General features: G+C 42.1%; 1 protein-coding gene across 1 annotated transcript in view; it reads left to right on the top strand.

The window, feature by feature from the left end:
* The window catches only part of PTPRM (protein tyrosine phosphatase, receptor type M), a 737,127-nt gene that overhangs the window by 698,996 nt on the left and 27,332 nt on the right, over window positions 1–10,799 (top strand). The window contains exon 22 of the mRNA XM_011366167.2: window positions 8,624–8,740. Within this exon, the coding sequence (XP_011364469.1) occupies window positions 8,624–8,740 (117 nt within the window). The remainder of the gene's footprint in view (window positions 1–8,623; window positions 8,741–10,799) is intronic.

Below are 10,799 nucleotides of genomic sequence, written 5' to 3'. Positions count from 1 at the left end.
GTCACATGTAACACAGCTAAAATTAGACCTGAGCCCTCCTGCACAACAACCAGTTCTCTTCCCATTACACCATGCTTTGTCATCAAATTTGAGTTTTTAAGAGAGCTTGAAAAAAATCTTCTTTATCAGCGGTCCTTAAAAATAAAGTGTTAGCCCTCTGCCTAGCAGAGAGAAAGAGAGAGAGAGAGAGAATGGAGGGCGGGGAGAGAGAGAGAGAGAGAGAGAGAGGGAGAGGGAGAGGGAGAGTGTGTGTGTGTGTGTGTGTGTGTGTGTGTGTGTGTGTGTGTGTGTTGGGGGTGGTATGGGCAACCCGGAGACTCAGAAGGCCCAGTCTCTGAGTTCACCTGCTCTAGGAACCCTGAGGTGTATTTGTTCTGGTGATCACCCCATCTTGCTTCTAGTGGCAGTAGGCCACAGCTGTCTACTCAGAAGCTGGTGATAGAGATGCCTGACACATGTATCTGGGCAATCAACTGCTCCTAGCTCCCCACTGCACAGCACACTCACATGTGCATTCCAGCATCCAGTTTGCACTCTGCACTTAGTAGCCCATCCCAGCAGGACAGCCAGCCGACTGCAGGGAGCCCCACGGTGGTTCCAGTGATCATGTGTGCGCTCACACGAAGGAAGTAGCACCCTTTGAAAATGCTGGTTCTGCAGAAATCCATTTCCTTCATTCTTCCTCTCTTCTACACACTTTTATCCCAAGATCATTCCTGTTATTTTTAAACATAGCACTAAATAAGTTCAGCCAGCACAGTGCCAAAAGCAGCTGGAGATCATGAAATGTGAACTGTCTCCTACTGCTGTCGGGAGGACCCCATCCTTCCAGGCTCCAACTTAGCAGGGACTGGGACCACTCAGGCTTCTGGCAGATACCCTCTGCCCACTTCCTCACTGGAGAGTCCCTCCCGCTGCCACCCACCCACAGAATCAGTACTTCATCTTTCTGGTCTCATCTGTGACATATCTCCCTTGCCAAGCATGTTCTGAGAGCTTTACAAACAATAATTTAGTTAATCTTCATAACAACCCTATTATGACCCCCATTCCGCAAATGAAAACAGGGACCCACAGAGAGATTAAGTAACATGCCCAGGGTCACACAGTTAATAAATGGGGCCAACCTTTGAACCCAGTTGTTGTGGCCCTAGGGAATGTGCTTCTGACCACTAAGCTTGCCTCTCATTCTTCCCTGAGTTACATTTGTTGTTTATACATTTGTCTCTCCATGAGCATTGGGGCCATAACTCATTCGTTTCTGTACCCCAGCAATGCTTTGACTGGGCCTGCTCATCACGACCCTTCACAGCCATCTAATGACTGGCAGGTCAGCCTGTACGCCACCACACTACATTCAGGCAGGTTTTTCCACACTGCAGCCATGATGTTGACCCCTTAAATCTCTTACCCTCTTCCAGCTTCAGAGTATGTCTTTATAAAATAGGAATGATACTGTGTGAAGTGGCATTTAGTTAGATAATGTTAGGACTTGGAATGACTGTAACCTCTGTATGGTCTAGTCAGAACAGTTCTGTGACTTACACAAAGTCAACCGATATAAAACTTTATAAACTATAAAGTCCTATGTAGATCTGCATTGTTACTCTGAGACATGCGAAACTATCCGCGAGAGAAAATACAGATTTTTGTTTTCAAAGATACATCAGCTATCACTCTAAGAAATGTCCCCTCTGATATACCTCAGGAAATGTATATACAGTATATATACCTATATCTATACATATGTATATAAATACTAATAATTGCTCATTGCTCAAAAGATTTCTGAAACTCTTCTTTCAGAATAATCTTTAGAGTATGTGGCACTTTTTATTGTCCTCGATGGTTGGCAAATCTCCCTCCTTTGGCAAGAAGACTTAAATTTTGGGTCTGGCTACAAGTCAAAGCCAAATCTATTAAATAACAGTAAGAACAAGCAGTCTGGACAAGCGTGCTCCTTCAAAGTGCTGATGCTTTCTGACCTAGCTGGATAGGACCCTTTCCATCTACATGAAGTAAGAGAGAAAAGTAACAAGATAAATTTCTCATGTGGTTAGTAAGATGATGCTTAAAGTTCCACAAGGGGCATCAGACCACATGTTTCTTACAGCTGAGGAAAACAAATATTACAAATATGGATGTGATCCTGTACATATTGTTAAGTATCGTATGTCCATCAATTAATAATATTAATTAATAGATGCAATTGGAAGAAAACCAGAAACTACATGGGAGGTATTTCAGACAGGAGTCTTGAGGTGTGAAAGTGGGATTTACTTAGGCCGTGCAATGATTTTCCCGAATTCAAACATCCAGACCTTCAGAAGCTCTTGATTAGTGGCATTCTTGAAATAGGCTTCAAGGATGTTGGCCAAGGGAGAGCCCAGGTCCAAATGAAGGTTTTGAAGGAAGGAACTAGGAAACCTATGATAAGCTAGGAACTTATGTAAAGTCTTTATACATAATCTCACAACCTCCCTAAGAAATCAAAACTATCTCATATTATGCATGAGAAAACTGAGGTTCAGGGGTATGTCACTGGCCACAACATCACAAGTTAGTGGAAAAACAACAACAACAACAAAAAGCAAATGCACTTCCATCTACTTCATCACAGAGACAAAAGCAATCTGTATTTTCAGAATATTTAAATGAGTGAATGTTTTTATTGCTGTGAAAACTCTGTAAAAAAAAAAAATTGGATGTAATAAATCTGTTCTCTTGGAAACCTCACTGGCAGCTGCTCTTGGCTGGGGCCCTTTTTGGTAACTGCACTTCACAGCAAGCAGCCTTTCTGCACTTGCTATCCAATATCTCCATCAAAGCTGTACTCAGCTGGCCCCGAACACAGCTATTAATAGAACCGTGGTCACTTTCTCTTTGGATGTCTTTTTTGAGAGGGCGGGGAAGAGACTCTGTTGAAAACCCCTTGAGGAATCAAAACTTATAACAGTGCCCTTGTCTTCTGCCTCCCTCCTACCCCTTTAAAGTCATGTTTATTATAGATCATACTGTGGTGCCTCCAACTGAAGAGCTAACATTCAGTTTCTTAATCCTTCTTAATCATGGGTTTTTTAGAGAAATGAGCCCTTGGACCCATGCACATAAACAGACCTTCGCACTCTGCCCCAGGCTCCTTCCTGCCAACTGGTAGAGTTGGTGATACAGGAGACACCAGCAGAAACAGCAATTTGGGATCAGGGACAAGAATTAGTGATGGCTTCAGAGTATGCTTCTATTCTCTCTGCCCCTCTGCCCCTCATATCATCACTCAGCCCCAAAAAGGCAAGGAAGCTGACGTCATTTCAAGGCTTCCAACTTGGCATCTGTTTCTGAAGCCAGATCTGGCAAGACTGAAGAAAGTTATGATTCGCCTTCAGTTCTACCCTCCCAAGCCTGACATCTGGAGCCAAGCCTAGGTCTGTAGCCTCCCCCTGCACACCAGTTAGCTTATTGCCTGGAGCGAGTCATTTGCCCTCCTTGAGCCTGCCTTTTGTTTCTTCATTTGAGGAAACAAGGAAATGGAGGAAATGAAGGGGACAGTGACCAGCCCTGTCTCATGCTGGCTCTCCTCTCTCAAGCCAGTCACTTACGCTCCCTGAGACACCGAGGCCACAGTTGTGAAAATGCAGTGATTCTAAATGGCGGAATCCAAGCATGAAAGGCTTATGTATGGCAGTCGTAATGATCTTGAAAATGAGTGTTTGGAAACTGGCTGTCTCTGTGATGCCTCACAGCTCCATTTGATATGATTCGCATCCCCGCAAATTGCAGACACCATTTCCTAATTTCTTCTGGGAGTTCATCAGACCACCCTAGGGGGAGAACAGACCTGCTTACGGCTCTCTCAAGTCTTCCTGGTCCCTGGAATGAGGACTGCAGGAAAGAGGTTTAAAGGAAGTGCTGGAGTTTCCCTTTGTTTTGTTTTCATCTGTGGTTTTCCCCAGCATAAGCCAGGCACAGTTGTCAATGCTCGGTTTTCTCTCTTCCTTCTCCAAGACACCCTGCGTCACCTCTCCAGGCCCTTATGGGCCCCTTACCCCCTGAACTTCTGTTGTCACCTGGAGTCCAGATCACAAAATTATCACTTAATAAAAATAAGAATTTCTATTTTTTGACAACTTACAGTGAACCCCAACTGGGGCAGATGTTTTTTAATGGCATTATGCCACTTAATCCAATGGTTCCCAAACTAATCTGTCCTTGAGAGTTGCCTGAGGAGCTACAAGAAATTGCGGATGCCTGTCTCACTCTAGAAATTAGGATTTAATTGGTCCAGAGTGTGGCTTGGGCTTTGGAATTTAATAACACTCCAAGTGATTCCAGTGTGCACACAAATCTGGTAACCCCTGACTTAATTTTACATCACTTTGAGATAGGAACTAAGATCATCCCTCTTTACAGATGAAGAACCTTAAGCAAACTTGAGTGATTTACCTAAGCTCACATTAGCCTTAACAAGAGTCAGACTCTGAGTTGTCTGCATTGTCTGTGTTGTCTAAATCCTTGCTACTCAAAGTGTGGTTTCCAGACCAGCAGCATCACCTGGGAGCTTCGATGAAATGCAAACTCTGGGACCCCACATCTTCAGACCTACTGAATCTGAAGCTCCAGGGTGAGGTGCAGCTTGTTTTAACAAGCTCTGCAGGGGATTACGGTGCCTGCTGAAGTTTGAGGACCACATCTCTAGCCATGTCAGGATGCCCTGAAGGTGACAGCAATGTGCCACCAGCCTGAGAAGCTAAGTTCCAGCCCACCAGGGGTCCTCTGACTTTATTGTATATAGGATCATCTGGGCTGCAGTTAAAAACGACCCACCTCCATGAATATTTTTCTTTTTTTTTTTTCATTTAGAAACTTTTTTCAGTTAGAAATTCTAGAGAGTTATTCTGCTTTCTGTATTGTTAGTGAATTTTAAAGCCAACAATGATCCCCAGTTGGAGGCAGGGTCCACAGAATGCTCCCCTACACCCCTATACCCCTTCTCTGTAATGGCAAGCAGCAGGGCTCAGTAGCTGGTACCTGATTGATGGCTGAATGGAACCAGTGCTGGGGCATCCAGGTTATTAGCCTGATCAGGGCCACGCTTTCTGGGCTGAAGGCCGTTGCCTTCGCTGATTAGCATGCGTGGGGGGCACAGCCTCTCCTAGACACGGTGCAGGTAACGACCGGCTGCAAAAAGCAGCCAACCCTGGCACACCATCAGAGCAGAGACGCCTCTGGTTCTGCTACAACAGGCGCCCCAAAAACACTGGTCTTAACATCTTTGTATGTAGGCTTTAAAAGCCAGGAGGCGACTCAGATCCCAAACTCCCCAGGCATGGAAAGTCTCCATCTAGAAAGAAGCATATATTTGTCCTCCACTTTTTTTTTTTTAAGCAAAATAATAACTTGACACAAATCCAAGCGGTTAAAAACATTCTAAAAAGAACCAAATTTAGAAAGGTTTTTAGTAAACTAAAACAGATGTGGCAAACCATTTCAAGATATTCCGGGAGATGAGATGAGGGGGGCGGGATTAGAAATGGCACGTCCGCCTCTTCTGGGCCCGCCCAGCCAGGGGCTTGCTGTGCTCTGGAGAAGTCTCTGCCTGTGAACACATTCTGGAAGGAAGGCAACCCCAGGGCTTACTTTCTCCTAATTACCCCTCATTTTAGGCAACCTTCCGGGCGCGGAGTTAGCGTCTTGCCGAGAGGTTCGAAGACCGCTTTCTTTTCATGGTTCACTCGCTTCGCTGGGAGAGCGGTGGCACCCGTCCCCACCCCCGGGCGCGGCTGGCCCTGGGTAACCTCTGGACCTCGCGACCGCTTCCTGCCGCCTATGCGAGGGGGCGCCCGGCTGCATCCGGCCGGAGGACGCGGCAGGATTAGATTCCCCAGAGTACCCGAGCACGCCCAACGGGATTGGAAGAACAGTTCCAAAAAGAAACTCAGCCTTCCATACATTGCAGGGGCCTTTGCTTTCCCTGACTCCAAGACGTTGAAACCCCCCGCATTCATATTTATTGAAAATTGGGGGAGGGGGAGTCAGGAGATAAAATAGAAGGTGACCGTGCAATATGTCTTATATCAATTGCAACCTAAAAAAGGCACTTTTATTAGAAAATATACATCTAGTGTAACATAGATTGCAGGTGCAGGTGTGTGTTTTGTTCTCTTGTAATTTTCAGAGAAATACATGGGTTTCGAATTGTATATTCATTCCATAGAGAATTGTTTAATTATAGAAGTGTATATATATGTTCTATTTTTAGTTTCATATCTATCCACTACCCTCTGCTTGCATAATTGAAGTTACAAAAAGGTAAAAACAAGTCCTCCAATATAGAAGAGACCCCGTCGCATACCATTGAAGCATCTCTGTTAACTAGCGTTTGGAAAATAATTAGATATTCTGTAAATGAAAGTAGGGTTGCTGTCAAATTAGACATCTCCTCAAATATGCCTGCTCTGCTCAGACTCACTTTACATTCAGGAAAGGAACTGGAGAAATTATTTTTTTATTCTGGAATATTTTAGATCTGGCTCTGGCATCCATGGTGTAAATCTTTGAAATATTATAGATAAGCAATAATTATAAATATTTATACTTTATAAAGGCACAGCTAATGTTCCCATGAGAAAAAAAAATTCCCAATGGACACTAAAAATTTAATGAGAGCAGGGGCTATCTTTGTCTTGTGCTACATTGTATCTCCAATTCCTGATGTGTCTGACTTACATCTTACCAAGTAAAGGGAAAGGTAATAAGACTTATCTAGAACTGCACTGAATCAGCTGCCAGAAAGTTTCTTAAGGAAGCAGCTAAGATACTGGCCATCACTGTACCACACTAGAAGCATTAGTGTACCAAGGTGTTTGATATTCTGGGAAAGGTCATCTCAGTCCATATTTCTTTTTGTAAACATTCCCAGTCAGGGATCTTCCTTTCTACACTAATCTTATGATTTTTCTCTGTGAAATTCAAGTCTACATGTATATAGTGCATATTTAGTATGTACGGTACACAATGCAGAATGTTGCGGGTTTTACAGAAATAGGTAATACAGTGCCATTTACAAGCTGGCGTCAGGCTATATAAGACGGGTGTCATACTGGCTGAACATGCACATATTTATAAGAGGATCAAAGAGAGAGCTCACATTGAGGAAAGACTCAAAGGGGTATGGATTCAAGATATACTGAAGAATGGATAAAATTTTAGCTGGAAATATATGGGTGGGAGGAGTTCCTTCTAAGTAGAAAGAATGGCATGAGTAAGAGTCTGGATCATGAAATCTGTTTGGGGATATGTCAAACCACTTGTTGCACATAAGATACATGTGGATAGACGGGAAGAGAGTAAAAGATAAGGGTGAAAACTAGTTGTGGCCAAATGAAAAAGAGTCTTAAATGCCAGGCCAAATTTAATTTCTATTTAATTTCATGAGCAGTAATGGGAAATAAAAGCTTATTGAGCAGAGCAAGTAAATGCCCTTGGGATACACTTCGGAAGGGTTTTTCTGGTACTGGTGTGTCTAGAATGTCCACGCAGGAAGTTACCAGAGCCTGAACTAAGATCGTGGCAGAAGGAATAAAAAGTTAGAAAATATATTTGAGAGATATCTTAAAAACTTCTTAGATTTAGCAATTGGTTGGATTTCGGAGAGGGAATCGCCAGGTTTTATGCCTGAGTGACTGGGGAAATCGCGATGTCATTAACGTAGGGAGTCAGGAGGAAAGCAGTTGATGTGAGATGAAGAATTCTCTTTTAGGAAATGCCCACAAAAAAAGTTAGAAATCGAATTCAGCACTTGGAAAAATGGGGCAGAGGTACAGAAGTTTATCTATGGAGAAGTGGTGACAGAAGTGGTTAAAGCTGCCAGGAATTCAGGACAGAGAAGCGGAGGCTAAGGACAGCTGCATGGCTCTGCCAACCTCCTCCTGGGCTGGACCCCACGCTTTTGCTGGAGTCTGGAAGAACTACAGGACAAAAAAACAATTTGCTAGGAGGGGCAACTCTAACAAATTTCTTCCACCTGAAAAATCCTTAGTTTAGAGGCTTCAGTAATATAGAAAGACTGTTTTCATATTTTACCAAGTTTTGTATATTGACTTTACTTAGATTAAAATGAATCTGTAATTCTAACTTGGGGAAACCACGTAGCTACTTCCTTCTTCAGAAAAAAAAAATTCTAATCTTATTGTTGTCTTTGATTTCATTCATTCTCAAAAATGTTCAATCAATTTCTGAAACTAAGAGGAATTTAAAATTCAGAGGCGTTAAAATATTACAAACTACCTCTATAGTTTATTTTTCCAAGCCATTCCCTGAGTAGAAATAAATAGGAAATGAATAGTTACTGTAACTGGGATATTTGCAGTATAAATACAATATGTTAACTTTAGAACATTTTCCTAGCCTTTACTCCTCCCATAACTCAAATTTTGTTTTTTTTCCTGGGGGGAGAAGAAAAGCATACATGATCTAAAAAAGTAAACCTTGCTCTGGAGTGTACAGCTTAACTTTCGTTTTTGTGTGCAAATTTTATCCTATAAATCATACTGTGACCCATCATTTGGGGAACTAAAAAAAAAAAAAAAAAAACCTAAACCCTTTATTTCCTTTGTATTTTCTAAAGGTCAAATGCTGCAAATACTGGCCTGATGACACAGAGATATATAAAGACATTAAAGTTACCTTAATAGAAACAGAACTACTGGCAGAATATGTGATAAGAACATTTGCTGTTGAGAAGGTAAGTTTTCACACTACGTACTTTGAAAAGCTATGGTCAGACGTTAGTGGTACTAGCCTCATTAACTTGTCTAGGATAATTCATACGTGGTCACACCTGAATGCAGGTAGGCTCTATCTAGTGATTTCTCCAGACTTCATCTTATCCTCTGATTCTATAATAGTTCAGTTTCATCTTTGAAGCAAATCATTCCCATTTCATAAGAATATATTTTGCAACTAAAACAAAGATAATGCCTATTTCCTTTTTCTTTGTAACATGGTTGAAATCGTTCAGCCCCTATCTCTCGCTCTGTCTTTGTTTACTGTTTGATAAATGCCTTCATGTCGTATGTCCATATGGATTCCCTATGTTCAGTGCTGAGATGAAGATGCTAACTCCTCCTGGAATCCCTCTATTTCCTAAGGCTTTTCAGGCCTGTGATTTCATATGGGCTGAGGGATTTTCCAGGTAGAAGTGACCTACCTGGAAAAATAAGTAGACAGAATACTCTTGCATGAACCAGCACCTTCATTCATACTCACTCCCATACTGGTTTTAGCCTTCTATACTTGCTGGTGTTGGGTCTTGAATGTTCTGCTTTGGCTCTCCTCTGCCTCATCCCATGTGCATGGATGGGGCTTCTTGTCTGGGAAGCACTGTAGGGCATAACAGGGAATTTCCTTATTCCCTCTCTTTCTGCTGACATAGGGAGGGGCCGGAAGTGAAGCAAACTGCAGCCCATCCAGAGAAGTGTCACAGGTAGGCTGTGGGGAAAGTGAACGTAATGTGACTGAGAAGCACTCTGCCTTCCAGTCCTCATCTTGCCTTTGATTTTGTGTCTGAGGTCTCTAGACTTTTCTGTCAAGAGCTGATTCTCCAGAACTGAGCCCTGAACAGTTACACTGGATATAGCAATTGTGTCATTAATTTTTCTGTAAAAGCGTGTACTCATTTAACAGTAGCAGGTCCCTGTGATGGACCTGGTTGTAAGTGGACTGGTGGGCAGTTGGCTCCTGGCCTTCCTCTCTCTACTCTTTATTCTCACGGTATCTAAATGCACTTTTATGAATTAACAAGACTAGTTTTAGGAAATCAAGGAAATTGCAGTATCTGCTTTTTGACTAAATTTTACCCTTATGTTTTGAACTACCTATCTTGAGTTTCAAATCCATATTTGTCATAGAATCAAAAGGCCAAAAAGGCTAGTTTATTTTCATCTGTTTCTCATACTATTTCTTTTTCCTTAGCTGCCTTTTTAATAAGCAGGCAGGAGGCTTGGAGACTTCAAAGGATGTAGAGTTCCGGTTGACTCAATCCTTCAAGTTCTGAACCTCGCACTTTGATGTCGTTTTTTTCTCTTCCTAGGCAGAATTGTGGGGGGGATATATGGAGAATTTTTGTATGGCTCTTGGCAAGAGCATTCATGAATAACTGCATTAAAACAGATAGTGATAAAAGACCCTCGATATTTTCTTTAAATCATCGAAAAGCCATCACTTGAACATGGAGTTCTTTGAACAGTAGTCAGCTCTCTAATAAGCTGAAAATGCATCTCAGTTGCTAAAGAAAGAGTTTGTTTGTTTGGTTTTTCGCTTTTTTTAACCTCTTATTGTACTCTCCTACATCTCCAGCTTCACAGATATGTTTTAGAAATACCCAGCAGTTTTAGTCATCAGATAACCAGTGAAAAGGTGGCAGAGGAAAGGGAAGGACGAGCTACTTATTAAGGCATTTGGGGAAATCAAAGTGACATGTTAGTGATTTTCTAACTGGGCAATTGGAATCTTTAAGAAAAACAAATCATTAGTATATCTACAGAGCCCTTCTTGTAGATTTTCAACGTTCTCATTAGAAGGGAAAGAAACTTTGATAATCCTACAATTCTGATTCTATTTGGAGAGTATGTTGCATCAAGGGACCTAAGGAGAAAAATGGATTTGGGCTGTGCCCTGCAAAACAAGCAGACACATTGCAGTTTAAAACTGATGAAGTCCTGCTTTGCATGGAATTATCAGCTTTCCTTTCCCATGCAGCTGATGACTCAAAGCTAAATATATTTTAAATATCTATGGTACCC

Source organism: Pteropus vampyrus, unplaced genomic scaffold (assembly GCF_000151845.1).
Source record: "Pteropus vampyrus isolate Shadow unplaced genomic scaffold, Pvam_2.0 Scaffold122, whole genome shotgun sequence".
NCBI lineage: Eukaryota > Metazoa > Chordata > Mammalia > Chiroptera > Pteropodidae > Pteropus > Pteropus vampyrus.
This window is presented reverse-complemented; position numbering and strand designations above follow the sequence as displayed.